Here is a 23,541-nt window from a genome sequence, read left to right on the forward strand (position 1 = left end):
TTGAGATGTGATAACTCACCCCGACCAATCAAATTGCTGCTCCCAGAAAAAACAACTTTGATACATACACCGGAATAAAACTTCACATATTAATACCAGAAACCCTGAAATCATTTCCAAATTTCCTTTTATTTTTTTACCCCCTTCCCCCCTCATCAACATGGTAATGACATTTTGTAAATAAAACCACCTTCATTAAATAGCTTATTCAGACCATCACTGGGTCTCTGTGCTTCTCTAGGCAATTCAGGCAGATCATGGCTGGTGGGAGGGGCCAGCAGGACATAGCTTCCTGAAAACATTACAGCCCACCTGCCCCAGTACTCCTCTCAAGAGTCCTGATGCAAGTACTGGGAGGAGTTTATGCAAATATCACAATGCCTTGTTGGGTGTCACTCTGGAGGAGTGGGTGGTTCTAGGCAGGCTGTATTTGCATAGGTAACACCTCCCTGTGATGCTGAGCCTCTGTGATTGAAAGAACTGAAATCCTGTGAATGAAAGGGGTGGGGCCAGGAGACGTGAGGGGAAGAGGGGAGGAGCCAGTACAACTATGCAAGACTGAAGGGGAGGAGCCGGTAGACCTGTGCAAGACTGAAGGGGAGAAGCCGGTAGACCTGTGCAAGACTGAAGGGGAGGAGCCGCTACACCTGTGCAAGACTGAAGGGGAGGAGCCGGTACACCTGTGCAAGACTGAAGGGGAGGAGCCGGTACACCTGTGCAAGACTGAAGGGGAGGAGCCGGTACACCTGTGCCAGACTGAAGGGGAGGAGCCGGCACACCTGTGCCAGACTGAAGGGGAGGAGCCGGTACACCTGTGCCAGACTGAAGGGGATGAGCCAGTACACCTGTGCAACACTGAAGGGGAGGAGCCGGCACACCTGTGCAAGACTGAAGGGGAGGAGCCGTTACACCTGTGCAAGACTGAAGGGGAGGAGCCGTTACACCTGTGCAAGACTGAAGGGGAGGAGCCGTTACACCTGTGCAAGACTGAAGGGGAGGAGCCGGTACACCTGTGCCAGACTGAAGGGGAGGAGCCGGTACACCTGTGCCAGACTGAAGGGGATGAGCCAGTACACCTGTGCAAGACTGGAGGGGAGGAGCCGTTACACCTGTGCAAGACGGAAGGGGAGGAGCCGGTACACCTGTGCAAGACTGAAGGGGATGAGCCGGTACACCTGTGCAACACTGAAGGGGAGGAGCCGGCACACCTGTGCCAGACTGAAGGGGAGGAGCCGGCACACCTGTGCAAGACTGAAGGGGAGGAGCCGTTACACCTGTGCAAGACGGAAGGGAATAGGGGGACTATTGGGATACAGTTCTGTCCATGTTGTGGGACTTTGTTGCGACTTTACACTCTCCGGCACTCAAAGTCGCCATCCGATGAATGAAGGAACCTCTACGTGTCCAAAGCTGCATGTTAGTGTTCAGGGCTTCCCTAACCCCAACATGTGACCCCCAACACGTGACCCCAACATGTGACCCCAACATGCGACTTTGCACACATAGAGGTTCCTGCACTACTTTGATTCGACTTTGTTGCTATTTGAGTGACGGAGAGTGTAAAGTCGCATCAAAGTCCCCCTACATGAACAGAACTGTCATACTTTTTTATTACCGCCCCCCAAAAACAGCAATATGCATCAAAAATGCATAATGCACCACAAAACGCGCCGGAGAAGTGCATCAACCGCAACCTGCATAGAAGTAATCCTGGCCTGAAGCTGCAGGATGGCTTTTCTGAACAATGCCGCTGTTGCCGCATATTGTCAGGAATTCGTGTTTGTTGCTTGGTTTCTGACAGGTCCACTTTAGACCGTCCACTGCAGGCACTGGGTGGAATGGAAGGGGTTACCTCTCGGGACTCCAATGATTCTGATCTCCTGATTTGGCTGCTGATCAGCTGGGCGATCTCTGCACTTGTTTTAGCGCACACTCCCTGACACCGGACGGAAGGCATGTGCTGTATGGAAACCATTGGATCCTGGCAGGTATGAGCAGCGACATATTATCTCCTATTCATGGAAGATGCCCATCAGGGATCAGACGGATCTAGCGGAGGGATCAGCCGCATCTAGCGGAGGGATCAGACGGATCTAGCGGAGGGATCAGACGGATCTAGCGGAGGGATCAGCCGCATCTAGCGGAGGGATCAGACGGATCTAGCGGAGGGATCAGCCGCATCTAGCGGAGGGATCAGACGGATCTAGCGGAGGGATCAGCCGCATCTAGCGGAGGGATCAGACGGATCTAGCGGAGGGATCAGCCGCATCTAGTGGAGGGATCAGACGGATCTATCGGAGGGATCAGCCGCATCTAGCGGAGGGATCAGCCGGATCTAGCGGAGGGATCAGACGGATCTAGTGGAGGGATCAGACGGATCTAGCGGAGGGATCAGCCGCATCTAGCGGAGGGATCAGACGGATCTATCGGAGGGATCAGCCGCATCTAGCGGAGGGATCAGACGGATCTAGCGGAGGGATCAGACGGATTTAGCGGAGGGATCAGCCGCATCTAGCGGAGGGATCAGCCGCATCTAGCGGAGGGATCAGCCGCATCTAGCGGAGGGATCAGCCGGATCTAGCGGAGGGATCAGACGCATCTAGCGGAGGGATCAGATGCATCTAGCGGAGGGATCAGACTCATCTAGCGGAGGGATCAGCCGCATCTAGCGGAGGGATCAGACGCATCTAGCGGAGGGATCAGACGCATCTAGCGGAGGGATCAGACGGATCTAGCGGAGGGATCAGATGCATCTAGCGGAGGGATCAGACGCATCTAGCGGAGGGATCAGATGCATCTAGCGGAGGGATCAGACTCATCTAGCGGAGGGATCAGCCGCATCTAGCGGAGGGATCAGACGGATCTAGCGGAGGGATCAGCCGCATCTAGCGGAGGGATCAGCCGCATCTAGCGGATCCGGGGACACCTACTGCGCGGCTTCACATCATCCCCACTGGCAGCGGTCGGGGGAGGGGGTTATCTTGACAGGTATACAATAATCGACAACCTTTCATCACCAGCCAACTTGGCGGCTCTGTGGCTGTAATCGCCATGACGACAGCGCCCGCCTCCGCTCAGCAAATGTCACGTCTTGTCAGGACCAATCCAAAGGGTCATCTGCTCCTGTTAAATGACTTTTTATATCAACTGGATTCCCCTCCCCCATCTATACAGATTATTGGGTCGGCTGGTGTGGGGATTTTTGGTCGATAGATGTCTGTGGGGTGTCTCTGCTCTGGGCGATGTTTGGGCAAAAGACAGGATTAGGCCTAAAGTAACATAAAATCTCCAGCCTTGTGCACACGGGGACCTGGGGCTGTACAGCAGAAAATTCGGGAAGAGGGAAGGGGAGGTGTGCGGAGGACAGGGGAGGTGTGCGGAGGACAGGGGAGGCGTGCGGAGGACAGGGGAGGCGTGCGGAGGACAGGGGAGGCGTGAGGAGGACAGGGGAGGCGTGCGGAGGACAGGGGAGGCGTGCGGAGGACAGGGGAGGCGTGCGGAGGACAGGGGAGGCGTGAGGAGGACAGGGGAGGCGTGAGGAGGACAGGGGAGGCGTGCGGAGGACAGGGGAGGCGTGAGGAGGACAGGGGAGGCGTGCGGAGGACAGGGGAGGCGTGCGGAGGACAGGGGAGGCGTGCGGAGGACAGGGGAGGCGTGAGGAGGACAGGGGAGGCGTGAGGAGGACAGGGGAGGCGTGCGGAGGACAGGGGAGGCGTGCGGAGGACAGGGGAGGCGTGCGGAGGACAGGGGAGGCGTGCGGAGGACAGGGGAGGCGTGAGGAGGACAGGGGAGGCGTGAGGAGGACAGGAGAAGTGTGCAGAACACACACTTCCCATGTTGAGGACAGGGGAGGTGTGCACAGGTCACAGAAAGTGTGCACAGGACAGGGGAAGTACGCAGAGGACAAAAAAGGTGTTAACGGGTCACAGGAAGTGTGCAGTGGACACGGGAGATGTACACAAAACATGGGAGGTGCACAGAGGAGGTGTGCCAGCTAAGGAAAGAAGAAGTCTGCAGAGGACAGAGGAGGTGTGCACAGGTCACGGGAAGTGTGCATAGGACAGGGGAAGTATGCAGCCGCTACACCTGTGCAAGACTGAAGGGGAGGAGCCGGTACACCTGTGCCAGACTGGAGGGTAGGAGCTGCTACACCTGTGCAAGACTGGAGGGGAGGAGCCGGTACACCTGTGGAAGACTGAAGGGGAGGAGCTGGTATAATGATGCCAGACTGAAGGGGAGGAGCCGGTATACCTGTGGAAGACTGGAGGGGAGGAGTCGGTACAACTATGCAAGACTGAAGGGGAGGAGCTGCTACACCTGTGCAAGACTGGAGGGGAGGAGCCGGTACACCTGTGGAAGACTGAAGGGGAGGAGCTGGTATGATGCCAGACTGAAGGGGAGGAGCCGGTACACCTGTGGAAGACTGGAGGGGAGGAGTCGGTACAACTATGCAAGACTGAAGGGGAGGAGCTGCTGCATCTGTGCAAGACTGAAGGGGAGGAGCTGCTACACCTGTGCAAGACTGGAGGGGAGGAGCCGGTACACCTGTGCAAGACTGGAGGGGAGGAGCCGGTACACCTGTGGAAGACTGAAGGGGAGGAGCTGGTACACCTGTGCAAGACTGAAGGGGAGGAGCTGGTACACCTGTGCAAGACTGAAGGGGAGGTTGGAGGTCAGATTTAAATTGGTTGATGTACACAGCACAGACTCCGTCCAATCAGCTTTTATATCTGAATTTCACATTGTTGGGGGCTGGGGGGTGTCACTTAGGCTGTCTCTGAGGTGCTCCCAAAGATGCGCACCAGGAACTCCCCATGCAGCCTCCTTAGATGAGGCTCCTCTAGGGCTGCCTCAGAGCTCAGCAGGGGCGGGGCTTGCTTACAGATGGACTGTTTAGGGAAGAGGGCAAAATTTGTCCCTCTGTGTTGTAGGGATTGAAACTTTCCATGTGTGTCAGCAATGATGGTGGACATACAAACACACGTGCATAGGAGTGAATTCAGCCTTTTGGAAAGGTGTCTTTACAGTAAAAGCTGTGACAATGGAGGGCCGGAAACCCCCCCCCCCACCCCCCGGATCTGGCAGACATAGAAAGTTTTTAAAAAGGCAGCTTTTGGGTGTGGGGGAGGGGTCTCCTTACAATGGCAATAACACACAGATGTGGATCCTATCAATTCTCGGATCATTGATCGAAGGGAATTTATTCTCGGTGATCTGAGCATGCCTCATAATGCTTTTGCCTTCCCTGGGATCGAATACAAGCAGCCACCTGGAGTGTGCGTGATTGCTGAGTTATGGCATGGAATACAAGCAGACACCTGGGGTATGCGTAGCTGCGGAGTGACAGGTTCTCTTTGTTCTCGGTGACGCTGAGCGATCCCAGGAATTGCAGTAACAGGGATGGCGCTTGGCGCCCTGTCCTTGCCCTGATTTCTTCGATCTCCCGTGGTGACGATCTAAGTGGGTCACAGACTATCTGGGGCGCGCACGCGCGTTGCTCTGCCTCATGTTTTGACGTCTGTAAGGGGACGATTAAACGCGTCGCGGTCGGTCGGGACCCTTTTACACGCACAGTCTGAGTCGTTCTGGTTGTTGTTTGAGCAGTCTTTACACAGCAGGTCCTCTTTGTCGCGGTGATGGTCGGCGGGTGAGGGGCCCGGGGGCTGATTTTCGGACTCGTTTTCTTCGGCTGATTCTGCGCTCACCGGTTCCCAGTCCCAGGGGGACCAGTCCTCGTCGTCTCTTTTCTCTTCCGCGGGCTCGCCCTGCGTTTGTACTGTGACCCCGCCCAGTGGGCGGAGCAGTCCGTTTTGCTCTTCGAAGCGACACTCCTTGGTCTTAATTCCGACCGCTTTGAGCAGCGTGTCCATTTGCTTCATGTAGTCCAGATGTCCGTTTACCTGGAGGGAGGAGACAGAATGAATTAGTGACTAAATGACCGCTGAGAGTCGGCCGATCGCCCACTGAAACCGCCACCGAATAATCACCGATAATCATCTATCAGCTGTAACACCGATCAGCCATAACATTATGACCACTGACAGGGAAAGTGAATAATATTGATGATCTCATTAAAATCGCACCTGGAAGTGGGCGGGATATTTTAGGCAGCAAGTGAGCATGTTGTCCCTGAAGTTGATGTGATGAAAGCAGAAAAAACGGCAAGTGTAAGGATTGGAGGGACTTTGCTTTGACAAGCACCAAATTGTAATGTCTGGGTCAGAGCAACTCCAAAACTGCAGCTCTGGTGGGATGTTCCCGGTCTGCAGTGGTCAGGACCGACCAAAAGTGGTCCAAGGAAGGAGAGCCGGCGACAGGGTCCTGGATGGCCAAGGCTGACTGATGGAGGTGAGGAATGGAAAGCTGACTGATGGAGGTGGGGAGGGATGATTCATTGATGGAGGTGGGGGGTAATGGCTCATTGATGAAGGTGGGGAGGGAAGACTCATTGATGGAGGTGGGGAGTGAAGGCTCATTGCTGGAGGTGGGGAGGTACGGCTTCGTTGCTGGAGGTGGGGAGTGAAGGCTCATTGATGGAAGTGGGGAGTGGAAGGAAAGGATCATTGATAGAGGTGGGGAGGGAAGGTTCATTGATGGGGGGGGGGTGAATCATTGATGGAGGTGGGGAGGGAAGGCTCATTGATGGAGGTGGGGAGGGAAGGCTCATTGATGGAGGTGGGGAGGGACGGCTTCATTGATGGAGGTGGGGAGGGACGGCTTCATTGATGGAGGTGGGGAGGGACGGCTTCATTGATGGAGGTGGGGAGGAACGGCTTCATTGATGGAGGTGGGGAGGGACGGCTTCATTGATGGAGGTGGGGAGGAACGGCTTAATTGATGGAGGTGGGGAGGAACGGCTTCATTGATGGAGGTGGGGAGGAACGGCTTCATTGATGGAGGTGGGGAGGAACGGCTTCATTGATGGAGGTGGGGAGGAACGGCTTCATTGATGGAGGTGGGGAGGTACGGCTTCATTGATGGAGGTGGGGAGGGACGGCTCATTGCTGGAGGTGGGGAGGGAAGGATCATTGATGGAGGTGGTGGGGAGGGAAGGTTCATTGATGGAGGTAGGGGGATGGCTCATTGATGGAGGTGGGAGGGATGACTCAATGATGGAGGTGGGGGGGATAGCTCATTGATGGAGGTGTGTGTGTGTGGGTAAGTGGCTCATTAATAGAGTAGGGGGGGTGTGGCTCATTGACAGAGGTGGTGAGGGAAGGCTCATTGATGGCAGTGGGGGGGAAGAAGAAGGGCTGGCCTGTACAACAAAAGGAAGAGGGCGCCACCATCCAAGTGTAGACAAAAATGGCTGCACTTAGATGGTGGCGCTCACATCCTTTTGTTTACAACCAGTCATTATGTTATGGCTGATCGCTGTAAACTGAACGAATGGCTCCCTTATGGAGTAAGCTGCACAAGCAGCATGTAGATGACTCCTGCAGTGATTCATAGAACCTGATTGGTCAGTTGTGCAGAAAATGCAAGACTGATCTCTACTACATGCTGCAATTATCTTCTAATCTGTTATAAAATAACAAAAACCCGCACAAGAGAAGATGCAATCATTTCCAGCACAGCAGCTTCCATCGGAGGCTTTTCGCAGTGGCGGCGCTCTAGATTTCCTTTTAGGAGCTTCTGCAGAAAAAGGGTTAAAAAATCTCAAAACAAAACCAGAAAAGCCCAGCGAGATCCTCTCCGGTTCAGTTGCTGCAGAATCTGATTATGTTTCTTCACGAGCATAAAAGTCATTGCGGCGCGCCGCGGTATGCCGGTTCACAGTGACGCAGCTGCAAGTCGCTGACGAGACAATGGGACGCCGCGAGACGTACGCGAGACGTACACAAATGGCAATCACGAACTTTAAAGTGCAAAAACAAAAGGCGTGACAAAGCGTGCGGCGTTAATTACGGGGAAAGGCCGCGGTGTTCGGAGCAGCTGTTCCTCGCCCAGCGCCTGTCGCGGCGGTGTCCCCCCTCCTCCCGAGGGGCTGTGAAAAGGACAGCGGGTCGCCGCTTTAACCTCAAGGTGTAATTAGTTTTTGGAGAGGTGGGGGTGTTGACGCTGATTAACTGGCGAGATTTTTTTTTTCCCCTTTCGTTGGAATTAACCTGATGACAACACTGCGGGGGAACCGCGAGATATCGCTGAGAGGGAAAACGGCGATTAGAGAACGCCATTCATAGAGCTGAACGTTACAAGGACACGGCTCTCGTGAATGGCTGCGGCTCTGCAGAACGTTCGGAGAATACGCCAGCATTGCGCACAATCATTGCAGGTGAACGATGTCCTTTTTTTTTTTTGTTACTATTACATGTGCTGTGTACGTGACTGCGATTCGCATGATATAAAAACTGACTGGTGGTAGCGAGGGGCGGTCCTTCCTCCAGCATAGTACAGGGCTTATGCACTGCAGTACTGGGCGTTCAGACTGGCGTGATGATGATGCAACCCCTGGGGGCGGGTCCACGACAGCCTGGGCTCTGAGTAAGGGGGTTGATTGATACTGGCTGTCACGGGACCCAGAAGACCAATGACCCCTCCCCGTTTTCAGGATTCTAGCTATAGTTACAGTCTGAATAATTATGTGGTCCCAGCCAAACCCTGGTGGGGGGGGTTCCCCAGTAGGTGGCTGGGGAGTGCATAAAAAATCTGAGGCCTGAAGAAGCTGGGTTCCTGTCCAGGAGGAGAGGTTCTACAGCCCTTCTAGGCAGTCCAGCTGCACTTTTGCATTCGCTCATCAAGGTCTCTACATTTCCATTTAATAAATCTGGCTGGAGTTCCACTTTAAATACAGGAACAGCAATAAAAATGGCTTTCAAGCATTACGGGGAGCGGGGATTCCCGCTGGCAATACATTGGCGGACCCTTCACTAATGTTGGCTTATTGCCAGGCTCCGGTAATTCTTCTGACATTTATTCCAGCAAAATCCCAACTCTGACTCCCAGGGCTCGGGGGGGCGAAAGGTGAAGAGCTTTATCCGCAGTGACAGGTGCACTTTGGGAAAGGTCTCTAAGTGCTGAGACAGGGAAGCTCTGTTCGCAGCTGTCAGTCTTGATGTGTGATATGTGTGTTGGGCTCTTAACTCCCAGATGGACCGCGATGGGCTTTCTGTGTTAAAAGCCGAGAAAAGCGGCTTTGAAGATGCCAACCCGCAATTTTCCTCACCTGATGGCCCCTCCCCGCGGAGCGGCGCTTTGTAAGGCTTAAGTGCTCTTTCCTGGAAATGCCCCCCCAAATGCAGACCATCAGCCTCCCAGGCGCTACAATCTGCCCGGATAAATCTGCAATCTAGCCGGGCCTGCGGGCTGCAAATGTATATTTCACGTCCTTTCCGTTCTCTGAAGATGACAAGGAGAGCGAGTGAGCGCAGGAATAAAAGCCAACATGTTACGGCTGATTTACTAAAACCGGTGAAGAGGAAAAATGAAAGTGGTGCCTGCAGCGACCAGCTGTATCTAAAGCGCAACAGAAAAATGGCGGGTGTGTAACCATGCATATACCATGAGATGGGATCCCTCTAGAAGCTGGAAATGGAAATCTAGTGGTCACCACTAGTTGCAGAGCGGCTGCCCTGCTGTATTGTGAAGGTCAGCTGATGGGCGCCATTCAGAGAATGCTTTGCCAGATGAGATGGAGAGTGTGATGCCACCAAGGCAGGAACGGCCTTCCAAGGGTGGAGGAGCTTTTCTAGAGGTGAAGGAGCTTTCCAGTAGAGAGGAGGCCAACCAACAAAGGATAACACTCCTAGGCAGGAGGATTTTTAGGGAGGAGGGCATTTTCAGATTTAGAGAGAATCTTTCCAAGATAGATTGGCCTTTTCAAGGCTTGAAGGGTTTGCCAGGGATTGTGGGTTTTTTGTTTTGTAAGAGTAGAACGGAAATTTCCAAGGGTAGAGGGGCTTTTTTATTGGCGGAAAGGGATTTCAGCAGGAAAGAGAGGCTTTGTAGAGGTCAAAATGGACTTTTCAGGGCAGGAGGGGCTTTTCTAGAGGTGAAGGAGCTTTCCAGTTAAAGGGGGCCAACCTTCACTTTAGGGAGGAGGGCCTATACAGGCGTAGGGAGGCTCTTTCCAGGGGAATCATGGTCTTTCAAGGCCACCCCGCCAAGGCAGGAACGGCCTTCCAAAGGTGGAGGAGTTTTTCTAGAGGTGAAGGAGCTTTCCAGTAGAGAGGAGGCCAACCAACAAAGGATAACACTCCTAGTTAGAAGAATTTTTAGGGAGGAGGGCTTTTTCAGGTTTAGAGAGGTTCTTTCCAAGAGAGATGGGCCTTTTCAAGGCTTGAAGGGTTTGCCAGGGATTGTGGGTTTTTTGTTTTGTAAGAGTAGAACGGAAATTTCCAAGGGTAGAGGGGCTTTTTCATTGGCGGAGAGGGATTTCAGCAGGAAAGAGAGGCTTTTTAGAGGTCAAAATGGACTTTTCAGGGCAGGAGGGGCTTTTCTAGAGGTGAAGGAGCTTTCCAGTTAAAGGGGGCCAACCTTCACTTTAGGGAGGAGGGCCTATACAGGCGTAGGGAGGCTCTTTCCAGGGGAATCATGGCCTTTCAAGGCCACCCCGCCAAGGCAGGAACGGCCTTCCAAGGGTGGAGGAGCTTTTCTCGAGGTGAAGGAGCTTTCCAGTAGAGAGGAGGCCAACCAACAAAGGATAACACTCCTAGTTAGAAGAATTTTTAGGGAGGAGGGCTTTTTCAAGTTTAGAGAGGTTCTTTCCAAGATAGATTGGCCTTTTCAAGGCTTGAAGGGCTTGCCAGGGATTGTGGGTTTTTTGTTTTGTAAGAGTAGAACGGAAATTTCCAAGGGTAGAGGGGCTTTTTCATTGGCGGAGAGGGATTTCAGCAGGAAAGAGAGGCTTTTTAGAGGTCAAAATGGACTTTTCAGGGCAGGAGGGGCTTTTCTAGAGGTGAAGGAGCTTTCCAGTTAAAGGGGGCCAACCTTCACTTTAGGGAGGAGGGCCTATACAGGCGTAGGGAGGCTCTTTCCAGGGGAATCATGGCCTTTCAAGGCCACCCCGCCAAGGCAGGAACGGCCTTCCAAGGGTGGAGGAGCTTTTCTCGAGGTGAAGGAGCTTTCCAGTAGAGAGGAGGCCAACCAACAAAGGATAACACTCCTAGTTAGAAGAATTTTTAGGGAGGAGGGCTTTTTCAAGTTTAGAGAGGTTCTTTCCAAGATAGATTGGCCTTTTCAAGGCTTGAAGGGCTTGCCAGGGATTGTGGGTTTTTTTTTTGTAAGAGTAGAACGGAAATTTCCAAGGGTAGAGGGGCTTTTTCATTGGCGGAGAGGGATTTCAGCAGGAAAGAGAGGCTTTTTAGAGGTCAAAATGGACTTTTCAGGGCAGGAGGGGCTTTTCTAGAGGTGAAGGAGCTTTCCAGTTAAAGGGGGCCAGCCTATGTAGGGTAGCACTGCTTTAGGGAGGAGGGCCTATACAGGGGTAGGGAGGCTCTTTCCAGGGGGATCATGGCCTTTCAAGGGTTGAAGGAGGGGCCTTTCGGGAAGGGGAGAGGGGCTTTCAAGTTGTGGAGGATCTTTTTAGAGGTTGAAAGGGGCTTTCCAAGAGTGGCAGAGCTTTTTCAGAAAGGGTAGAGCTTTCCAGAGAGATGGTGCCATCCAATGTAGAATTGCCTTCCTGGGCTGGAGACCATTTAGGGAGGAGAGCCTGTACATGTGTAGGGAGGTTCTTTCCAGAGGATTCAGGGCCTTCCAAGAGTTGAGGGGCTTGCTATAGATGGTGGGGTTCTGTAGGAGTGAAAAGGGGCTTTCCAAGGGCAGAGGGTTTTTTTTTTTGTGATGAAGGGGCATTTCAGCAGGGGAGAGGGGCTTCTAGTTGTGGAAGGAATTTTAAGGTGTTGAAAGGGACTTTCCAAGGGAGGGAATGTTTTGCAAAGAGGAAGGAGCTTTCCAAGAGAGATGGACCCAGCCAACATAGCGTAGCACTCCTGGGCTGGAGGACCTTTAGGGAAGGAGTGCTTGTACATGCATATAGAGGTTCTTTCCAGGAGATTCAGGGCCTTCTAAGAGTTGAGGAGCTTGCCAGGGATGTTGGGGTTTTGTAGAAGTGGAAAGGGGCTTTCCAGTGGTAGAGGGACTGCTTTTCTAGAGATGGAGAGGTGGAGCTATCCAAGGTAGGGTAGCAGTCCTGCGCTGGAGGACCTTTGGGAAGGAGGGTCTCTACAGGTGTAAAGAGGTGCTTTCCAGGGAAGCCATGGGTCAAGGGTTTTGCTAGAGCATGTGGGTTTTTGTATAAGTGTAAAGGGGCTCTTCGAGGGCGGTGAGGTTTTTTCTGTGATGGTGGATTCCAGGAGCAGAGGGGCTTCCAAAATACAATAATAGTTTCACAACGGCCTGTGAAGACTGCTTCATTGCTGCAAACTGTTAAATCGAAAACTCCAGGTACCTGAAGCTGCTGAGAAGCCGCTCCTGCATGCCTGTACACTGTTATCAGAGTGAATCTTTAGTCTGTTGGAGACCAATTCCCGGAGGATTAGGACCTGAGAAAAGGCCCCTCGCTGAAACGTGAATTCACACAGCGAGAGGCGGTCGTGTCGGATTAACCCCGATGCTTGTGAAGGAGTAGAAGTGCAGTGTGCGGCAGAAGGGATCTAAGATTAATTAAGTCTGATTGTATCATAAGACACGGATCTGATTTTCCAATCCCGGCAGGGCCACGGTGTGAAGAGGGTGCGTAGGGGGAGTGCTGGGAATGTGGATATCCTCTCCTTGTTCCCCAATGTTCCTGATTTCCCAAAAAGCATGCAGATTACAGAGAGGCGCTGCCAGACAATCATGTAGAGATCAGGGTGACCCAATCTCTCTGATATAATCTGTTGTCCACCATAAATGGTGGTTTATGATCTGGCTATAGGAGTCACCTTGGCAGAGAACAGAATAAAGTGCTTTTGATGACCGATTATTGGAAACAATAATACAGAATTTAGCATTAAAGAGGAACTCCAGGCAGTTTTTTTTTTTCAATTTTGGTTCCCTGCCCCCCCAAATTCCCCAACTTGCTCCAAGCTCCAGCACTGTCCCCAACTTGCTCCTCAATCCAACGCTGGTAGAAGGCATCTCAACATTCTGCCCGTTTCCTGCGAGCCCAGCCTGTTATTTACACCCTCCCCCACCCCGGGGTAGGGGCGCATCATCACACAGGCTGTGCTTAGTGTATTCCAGGGCTGAAGCGCCACCTATAGGTCATTATGTGAGAACCATTCAGTCCTGGAAAAATGCCCACTCCCACCAGCAATGGAAGAAGGAGAAATGGTCAAGTCACCGGGGAGAAGGCATCTCAACATTCTGCCCGTTTCCTGCAAGCCCAGCCTGTTATTTACACCCTCTCCCACCCCGGGGTAGGGGCGCATCATCACACAGGCTGTGCTTAGTGTATTCCAGGGCTGAAGCGCTACCTATAGGTCATTGTGTGAGAACCATTCAGTCCTGGAAAAATGCCCACTCCCACCAGCAATGGAAGAAGGAGAAATGGTCAAGTCACTGGGGAAGGAGAAGAAGAGGAGACCTAAGTGAGGAAGAGGGGGGAGTAAGTTGCAACCCTGGTGTTGTGTATTAAATGCTCCAATTGGAAAGCCAAAGTCGATCCCCATTTCTGCTTCCTCTCCGGACTCTACGGAAGTTGTTGTTCCTCGTAGTTTGTTGTGTATGGGGCTGTGTACCTGCAGACCTGTCAGGATGCCCATGCTGACCACAGTCCACAGCCAGAAGCACCTACAATGGGCACGTGAGCATCAAAACTGGACCACAGAGCAATGGATGAAGGTGGCCCGGTCTGATGAATCACATTTTCTTTTACATCATGTTGATGGCCGGCGAGGAAAAGGGGTGGGGGGTGTCACTGACCTGGAGAAGGTATTCTACCAGGATGCAGTATGGGAAAAGACAAGCTTGGTGCCAGATACCACAGCCTACCTTCAGAGGTCTAGTTGGGTCCAGGGCTGTCTTAATGCATGGGCACCAGGTGCCAGGGGGCCCCATGATAATCATGCATTACATTATACTTACCAACTGTCCCGAATTTGCCGGGACAGTCACGCTTTTTACTAAGTACTGTGCCCTCCTGATCCCAATATTGTGCCTCCTGTGTCCCCCTGTACTGTGCCCTTCTGTCTCCCCCCAGGGGCCCATGATGCTATTAGGACGGCCATGAATGGGTCAGGGCTGCTTTGGCAGTAATAGGGGGACCAATTCAATAGAAGGTGGGAGGTCCTACAGTGATGACCGACGGGTGTAAGTTTTCATGCCAAGTCCATGCATGCTCAGCAATGAGTCGGTGTCCCCCTTCCAGGTATTTATTACCTCTCACAAAGATCACAGGACTCCCCCTGACAATGTCTCCACCTGATTTTCTCCCCAGGAAGTCGGCGCCATCTTTGTTCAGCACTGACTATCTGAACTCTCAGGCATACAGTACCTCTGGAGCTCTTCTCACCCTACCAACCTTACTAGAAGGGTAAAGGGGGACACAGAAGGATCACTTACCACTGAAGACAGGTCCACATTGACCATCCTCCGGTCATCCAAGTCCACCGGCTGTAGACCAGCCACATTCAGCTTCACCGAGGAGCTTCTGTACACGAAACTCAGCAGCCAATCCCCTCTGTAGGACAGGATGAGACTCATCAGTACAGCGCCACCACCAGGGGAAAGGTCCGAGGAAAACGCAGCGGGCGATCGCCAGCACTGCCGTCCTCCCAGGAGATAGGTGAGGAATTTTTCAGCCATCCTTGTCATAGAGCAGGACCCTATTTATTAAAGCGCCTCAGTAGGGGGCTGCATGTGTTACTCATGACAAATCGGGTCACATGTTCAATATTTAAGCTGTCGATGGTTTTCCAGTATGGGGTTGTCTGGTTGCTGAAAAGCAGGGGTCTCCAAACTATGGCCCTCCAGCTGTTGAAGTACTACATGTCCCATCATGCCTCTGGGAGTCTTGCCTGTGGCTGTCAGGGTCTTGCAAGGTCTCATGGGACTTGCAGTTCCTCAACACCTGGAGGGCCATAGTTTGGACACCCCTGCTGTAAAGTACTGACCAGGGGCGGACTGACAACTCATGGGGCCCCGGGCAATAGGGGATCATGGGGCCCCTGTGTCCTAGCCCACACTCAAACCACACCCAAAAAAGCCTATGAAAGGTAACAAGGGCATCTCATGGGGCTCCCTACAGACCCCGGGCCCTAGGGCAGTGCCCAAATGGTCAGTCCGCCCCTGGTACTGACAGTTCCGAGGTAAAGGGAACCTGTCCACAGAGAATTCCTTGTGTATATTGTGTTTTTCTTGCTGTCCTACTGACCTTGAAAAGGTATGCTGACCAGGAGGTTTTGACTTCACTGGCTGCATGCTTGACAACACACATAGTTAGTTTGTTCCTGACAGGTGCCCTTTAACCACTTGGCTACTGGACTGATACGGACATTTCTGTCATACATGTAAAAATCTGCATTTTTTTTTTTTTTGCTATAAAGTTACTTAAAACCCCAAACATGATATATTTTCTGGCAGCAGAGACCCCGGAGAATAAAATGCTGCTAGTTCCAGTTTATGTCACATGGTATTTGCACATCGGTTTTTCAAATGCAAACTTTTTGGAATAACTACACTTTACCAGTACAGGAATAATGACCTCCCCCACCGTGAGGACTGGTACCAGTACAGGAATAATGACCTCCCCCACCGTGGGGACTGGTACCAGTACAGGAATAATGACCTCCCCCACCGTGGGGACTGGTACCAGTACAGGAATAATGACCTCCCCCACCGTGGGGACTGGTACCAGTGCAGGATTAGAGGATCTCCCCCACCGTGGGGACTGGTACCAGTACAGGAATAATGACCTCCCCCACCGTGGGGACTGGTACCAGTACAGGAATAATGACCTCCCCCACCGTGGGGACTGGTACCAGTACAGGATTAGAGGATCTCCCCCACCGTGGGGACTGGTACCAGTGCAGGATTAGAGGATCTCCCCCGCCGTGGGGACTGGTACCAGTACAGGATTAGCGGATCTCCCCCGCCGTGGGGACTGGTACCAGTACAGGATTAGCGGATCTCCCCCGCCGTGGGGACTGGTACCAGTACAGGAATAATGACCTCCCCACCGTGGGGACTGGTACCAGTACAGGATTAGCGGATCTCCCCCACCGTGGGGACTGGTACCAGTACAGGATTAGCGGATCTCCCCCGCCGTGGGGACTGGTACCAGTACAGGAATAATGACCTCCCCCACCGTGGGGACTGGTACCAGTACAGGATTAGCGGATCTCCCCCGCCGTGGGGGCTGGTACCAGTACAGGATTAGCGGATCTCCCCCGCCGTGGGGACTGGTACCAGTACAGGAATAATGACCTCCCCACCGTGGGGACTGGTACCAGTACAGGAATAATGACCTCCCCCACCGTGGGGACCGGTACCAGTACAGGAATAATGACCTCCCCCATCGTGGGGACCGGTACCAGTACAGGAATAATGACCTCCCCCACCGTGGGGACCGGTACCAGTACAGGAATAATGACCTCCCCCACCGTGGGGACTGGTACCAGTACAGGAATAATGACCTCCCCCACCGTGGGGACCGGTACCAGTACAGGAATAATGACCTCCCCCACCGTGGGGACCGGTACCAGTACAGGAATAATGACCTCCCCCACCGTGGGGACCGGTACCAGTACAGGAATAGAGGATCTCCCCCACCGTGGGGACTGGTACCAGTACAGGATTAGCGGATCTCCCCCACCGTGGGGACTGGTACCAGTACAGGAATAGAGAATCTCCCCCACTGTGGGGACCGGTACCAGTACAGGATTAGCGGATCTCCCCCACCGTGGGGACCGCTACCAGTACAGGATTAACGGATCTCCCCCGCCGTGGGGACTGGTACCAGTGCAGGATTAGCGGATCTCCCCCGCCGTGGGGACTGGTACCAGTACAGGATTAGCGGATCTCCCCCGCCGCACAGACTGGACTGTAGGAATCTGCGCTGGGAACGCTGTCATGTGACATAGCGCTGGTACCCCCTCCCCCGCTATCTCTGGCTCCCGGATCTATTCCCGGCCATCTGTAATCAGTGTCATTGTTTACTGCATTATTCCTCCTCCATCTCCCCGGCACACAGGAACACACAATGTGGTGAGACACTCAGAGATGGAACATATTTACTCCCCGCTTTTATATACGCTGCTTGTCACATTCCCCACAATGCACCGGGGCGCAGGCAATCTGTCCGTGCTGCGAACCAATTCATGTTCCCCGAATGATGCCTGAATGCACCGATCGCCTCTCCTACCCTCGCCTGCAACCTGATTGGCTACGGGCAACACAGACAGTGCACGTTTCAGACACCTCCCCATGGAAGCCTTGCTGCCACCCCTGATGTACAGATCCCGGCCGTGTCCTGGCAGAAAGTGAGAAAGTGAGAGCGTCTCTCTGATATCCGACATTTCTGTGATCGGTGAGAATGTAACAACCGTTTCCTATGAAAATTTCCCCAGAATCAGCGCAAAGAATCCCCGATATTTACTAAGATGTTTATTTCTTAACCACTTCCAGTCCGGACACTTCCCCCTCCCCCCTTCCAGTCCGGACACTTCCCCCTCCCCCTTTCCAGTCCGGACACTTCCCCCCTCCCCCCTTCCAGTCCGGACACTTCCCCCCCCTTCCAGTCCGGACACTTTCCCCCCCCTTCCAGTCCGGACACTTCCCCCCCCTTCCAGACCGGACACTTTCCCCCCCCTTCCAGACCGGACACTTTCAGCCCCTTCCAGTCCGGACACTTTCCCCCCCCTTCCAGTCCGGACACTTCCCCCCCCTTCCAGACCGGACACTTTCAGCCCCTTCCAGTCCGGACACTTTCCCCCCCTTCCAGTCCGGACACTTTCCCCCTTCTTCCAGTCCGGACACTTTCCCCCCCCCTTCCAGTCCGGACACTTTCCCCCCCTTCCAGTCCGGACACTTTCACCCCCTTCCAGTCCGGACACTTTCACCCCCTTCCAGTCCGGACACTTCCCCCCCCTTCCAGTCCGGACACTTTCCCCCCCCCTTCCAGTCCGGACACTTTCAGCCCCTTCCAGTCCGGACACTTTCAGCCCCTTCCAGTCCGGACACTTTCCCCCCCCCTTCCAGTCCGGACACTTTCCCCCCTTCCAGTCCGGACACTTTCCCCCCCTTCCAGTCCGGACACTTTCCCCCCCTTCCAGTCCGGACACTTTCCCCCCTTCCAGTCCGGACACTTTCCCCCCTTCCAGTCCGGACACTTTCACCCCCCTTCCAGTCCGGACACTTTCCCCTCCTTCCAGTCCGGACGCTTTCCCCTCCTTCCAGTCCAGACACTTTCCCCCCCCCTTCCAGTCCGGACACTTTCCCCCCTTCCAGTCCGGACACTTTCCCCCCTTCCAGTCCGGACACTTTCCCCCCCTTCCAGTTCGGACACTTTCCCCCCTTCCAGTCCGGACACTTTCCCCCCTTCCAGTCCGGACACTTTCCCCCCCTTCCAGTCCAGGCTAATTTTCAGCTTTCAGCGCTATCACACTTGACAATTGCGCAGTCATGCAACATTGTACCCAAATGTATTTTTTAGCATTTTTTTGAGACAGATAAAGCTTTATTTTGGTGGTATTTATTCACCGCTGGAATTTTTTTTTTTTTTTTGCTATATAAATTAAAAAGTCCAAAAATTTTGAAAAAGCGTTTTTCCTATAAAATTTTGCAAATAAATAATATTTCATCATAAATCTTGGCCAAAATTTATTCCGTTATCTTTTTAGGAAAAAAAAAACCCAAATTAGTTTATAACAAAAAATTATAATTAAAACATTTTTTTTTTCACATTTTTATTTAATTTTTTTTATTATTTTTTTACATATCACCCTAGCAGTAGTGTCACCATGGTGACACTGTACTACTTGTGGGGGGTGATGAAGATTTTTTTTTTTTACACCGATTGCTTTTACGCCCATAAAGGCTGTAAAAGCAATCATTTCTCCTTCTCTCTGCATTCTTGCAGCCATTGAGAAATACTGTGTGAGCTGTGATTGGTCACAGCTTGTCACATGGTACAAGGCTGTTGTGAATGGCCCTGTACCATGTGATCTCTGTGATCATTCACAGATTTCACACATAGTAAGCAATGATCTCAGAAATGACATCTTGCTTACTACTCTGCATGTGATCACTGATTGGCCAATCAGTGATCACATGATCAGGACCTCACACAGAGGTCCCGTACGAGGATCGGTGTTCCTCTGTGTTTGGAGGACACAGTGGGTACCTGATCGCGGTGCTGCACACTCCCAGGGAACTCAAACAAGCAGGGGGCGGGAAGGCTGTTTATAAACAACGGGAAGTGGCTAATATCATTGGCTCCATCTAGTGGTCATAATGTAGTATTTTCCCCCATTAAGGTATTTTGGGTACATACTGCATTATGGCCACTAGATGGAGCTGACAATCCTAGGAAATAAAAATTCGGTAAAAGATGGGGAGTGAATACGGAGCTATTTTGCTCATAAATAGATTCCAATGTACTCTAAACGATCGGTGAGACGATTTACACACCTGCAGTAACCATTAATGATCCGTCCGGCTACAACGCGGGTCAGGGGTTTCCATCTCTTGACATCTCCTTCCACCGGGGCCCCCAGCAGCACCACGTCCTCTATAATCCCCTCTGAGCCTGAAATCAGACATGGAGATCGATCAGAGATTGAGTCCATCCCTCTAGGGGGGAGGAAGGATGCATGCAGCGGTCTCTTCTCCCTCCCCCAGCCGCGCCCTCTAGAGGCCATGGTGCCAGTCTTTGGGATTAATGAGCCTAGAAGAGGTCTATGGAGGCAGGACAACGACTTCCTATTGTAGGCGGAGCCTCTGCTATAAGCGACTCCTGACCGAGTTGTCAGCTAAGTAAGCGGGAGAACATTTGTTGGTGTTCGGTCCAGGAATTGCTTTCACTTCTTCTCCTCACTCTCTAGTAGACGATCATTTCGGATCGATTTGTTAGGTTACTAATTTCATTTTATTGCATTCGTAACGAAATTCGTTTTTTTTTGTTTCGTTTATTCGTTTTCCAATGGTTCAAGCTATTCGAAAATCGAATTCGGATCAAAAATGCTGAATTGATTGAAATTCATTGTGAATAGCTGGTTCTATTCTATCACACGGCTATAATCATTCTATTCTATCCTATTACACGGCTATATTCATTCTATTCTATCCTTTTATTCATTCTATTCTATCCTTTTACACGGCTGTAGTCATTCTATTCTATTAGATAGCTATGTTAGTTCTATTCTATTATACGGCTATATTCATTCTATTCTATCCTATGGCTATATTGATTCTATTCTATTCAATTAGATGACTTTATTCATTCTATTCTATCCTATTACACGGCTATATTCATTCTATTCTATTACACGGCTATATTCATTCTATTCTATCCTTTTATTCATTCTATTCTATCCTTTTACACGGCTGTAGTCATTCTATTCTATTAGATAGCTATGTTAGTTCTATTCTATTATACGGCTATATTCATTCTATTCTATCCTATGGCTATATTGATTCTATTCTATTCAATTAGATGACTTTATTCATTCTATTCTATCCTATTACACGGCTATATTCATTCTATTCTATTACACGGCTATATTCATTCTATTCTATCCTATGACTATATTCATTCTATTCTATCCTATGACTATATTCATTCTATTCTACTCAGATGGCTATATTCATTCTATTCTATTACACGGCTATATTCATTCTATTCTATTACATGGCTATATTCATTCTATTCTATCCTTTTATTCATTCTATTCTATCCTTTTACACGGCTATATTCATTCTATTCTATCCTATGACTATATTCATTCTATTCTACTCAGATGGCTATATTCATTCTATTCTATTAGATAGCTATGTTAATTCTATTCTATTACACGGCTATATTCATTCTATTCTATTCAATTACAAGGCTATAGTCATTCTATCCTATTACATTGCTATACTCATTCTATTCTATCCTTTTATTCATTCTATTACATGGCTATATGCATTCTATTCTATCCTTTTATTCATTCTATTCTATCCTTTTATTCATTCTATTCTATTACACGGCTATATTCATTCTATTCTATTCAATGGCTATATTCCTTATATATGTTTACATTGCAAATTTGTTTTTGGATTTGTTATTTCGGGAGTCATTTAATTTCTTTAGTTTGGATTTGTTCAAATTTGTTAAAATTGTCATTTGGAAATTCGGATATTTTGTCAGATTTTCGATGTGACCCGCACATGTCTGCTCTCTATGGGGAACGGAGACCTAGGGGAGGGAAGGTCAGGTAGGTATTGACTTTAAAGCGGTAATGAACCCAAAACCAAAAAAGGTCAGATATTGCAGCCTACCAATCAGTAGATGTGGCGTCTGCATTAGTTTTCTTTTTTTATGCTTTCTCCTCCCGTGTTCACCTGGTGATCTGGCCAGTAACACACCTCCTGTATTAGAGCACTTTTATAAGGGAGAGGGAGAATGAATATGAGTGTGTTTGAGGGGGGGAGTGTTGGGTGGACTACCAGATTTAAATACACTAACACATTAAAGCCAAACTCCAGGTCACACTTTATAAGCAGTTACAGCAAAGTTTTACATAAATCAAAGCTGATCATTGTAAGCACTCCTGTCAGTGGTGCATGGGTTTTTCAACCCTCTGACTGCTACATCTGCAGGGCAGCTTGTTTTGTTGAAAAACAGCAGACCTACCAGCTGGACCACCAGGCAAAATAAAAGAAGAAAAAAAAAGGCCTAAAAAAAAAAGAAAAGTAATGCAGCCATGGCATTTTATGATCGGTAAGCTGTAATATTTGGGTTCACTAGCGCGTTTAGGGAAGCGGAACGTTCTGACCGGAGCGCAGCCTGCGATGTTTCCTGGATAGAATTCGCCTTCCGCTGACACATTTCTCGTGTTGTAGAAGGACGGAGTCTCCGTACCGTCTGCGGTGAGAAGCGGCCGCCTTATCTCCCAGAGGTAGGTGACCGATGGAGGGACCTACCGCTTTCCTGCGCCAGTTCCTGCAGGCAAAAGTAAATGACTCGAGCGCCGAGACTGAAGCCGATCAGAGTCACCGGTCTGTGTCCCTGGAAAAGGAGAAGAAATGTCCAAATATCGACCAACCAATCCCCACCCGAGACATGACGGGGTGACAGACGTGTCCTTAAAAGTACATTATTATCCAATAAAAACACATTGTATTTGTCTTGCATTCATCTCACCGTCTATGTGCCCCCCCACTGTCTATGTGCCCCCCCACTGTCTATGTGCCCCCATCCAATACAATTCTACCATTCTCTGTACTATGATCAGATAAATGAGTGATTGCACACAATGCCTGCCTACACCCCCCCCCTTCTCTGCCTGCTTCCCTCTCCCCCACTCTCCTCTCTGCCCTATCCCCCCCTTTCCCCTCTATCCCTATCCCCCTCTTCTATATCCCCCCCCTCTGTCCTTGCCCCCCCCCTTTCCTCTTTATCCCTATCCCCCTCTTCTATATCCCCCCCTCTGTCCTTGCTCCCCCCTTCCTCTCAATCCTTATCCCCCTCTTCTATATCTCCCCCCTCTCTGTCCTTAACCCCCCCTTTCCTCTTTATCCCTATCCCCCTCTTCTATATCCCCCCTCTCTGTCCTTGCCCCCCCCTTTCCTTTCTATCCCTATCCCCCTCTTCTATATCCCCCCCTCACTGTCCTTGCCCCCCCCCCCTTCCTTTCTATCCCTATCCCCCCTCTTCTATACTCCCCCCCCCCCCTCGCTGTCCTTGCCCCCTCCTTTCCTCTCTGTCACTATCCCCCTCCTATCTGCCCCTATCCTCTCTATCCCTAGCCCCCCTATTCTCTGCCCCTATCCCTCTTTTCCTCTCTATCCCTACTATCCCCCTCTTCTATATCCCCCCCCCTCTCTGTCCTTTCCCCCCTTTCCTCTCTATCCCTCTCTTCTATATTACCCCCCTCTGTCCTTGCCCCCCCCCCCTTCCTCTCTGCCCCTATCCCTCCTTTCCTCTCTATCCCTATCCCTCTCTTCTATATTACCCCCCTCTGTCCTTGTGCCCCCCCCCTCTTTCCTCTCTCTCACTATCCCCCTCCTATCTGCCCCTATCCTCTCTATCCCTAGCCCACTCCTTTCCGTCACTTTTCCCCTCCTCTCTGTAAGGCCCCCCCCGTCCTTATCCTCCTCCACCTGACTTGACAAAAATTGATTTGTCACTTGGCTTTTGTCAAAGGAGCTCGGCAGAATGTTGTCAGCTGAACAGCACCTGCGTCCAATCAGATGCAGCCACTGTTCGGATAGTCTGATAGCCGCAGGTACCAGCTGTCCAATAGCTCGGTACTGTGATGGGTAGCATGGATAGGTTCATTAAGGGATTTCTCCGTTTCAGACCACGGGGCTGGAGGTGAGAAATCTTAACAGGTATGTCCAGCTTTACCTGGAGATCCTGCCAGTAACAGCACTTCCTGTTGCAGGCTGACAACACTAATTCGTTGCCTCCCAATG

The 23,541-nt window shown here is 51.2% G+C and overlaps 1 protein-coding gene across 3 annotated transcripts in view; it reads right to left on the bottom strand.

Annotated features, from left to right (window-relative positions):
• Positions 1-110: 110 nt before the first annotated feature.
• TMCO4 (transmembrane and coiled-coil domains 4) overlaps positions 111-23,541 on the bottom strand; it is a 57,032-nt gene continuing 33,601 nt past the window's right edge. For 2 of the 3 annotated variants that reach the window (XM_089667059.1, XM_089667060.1), the window contains exons 11-14: positions 22,048-22,132; positions 19,552-19,669; positions 14,485-14,602; positions 111-5,900 (exon numbers count right to left, since the gene is read on the bottom strand). In XM_089667059.1, the coding sequence (XP_089523185.1) occupies positions 5,505-5,900; positions 14,485-14,602; positions 19,552-19,669; positions 22,048-22,132 (717 nt within the window). In that variant the 3' untranslated portion in view covers positions 111-5,504. The remainder of the gene's footprint in view (positions 5,901-14,484; positions 14,603-19,551; positions 19,670-22,047; positions 22,133-23,541) is intronic. The other variant, XR_016310687.1, reaches the window with a different exon arrangement.

This window comes from Staurois parvus, unplaced genomic scaffold (genome assembly GCF_062004578.1).
Source record: "Staurois parvus isolate SC_StPar_1 unplaced genomic scaffold, SC_StPar_1.0 ptg002993l, whole genome shotgun sequence".
Taxonomy (NCBI): domain Eukaryota; kingdom Metazoa; phylum Chordata; class Amphibia; order Anura; family Ranidae; genus Staurois; species Staurois parvus.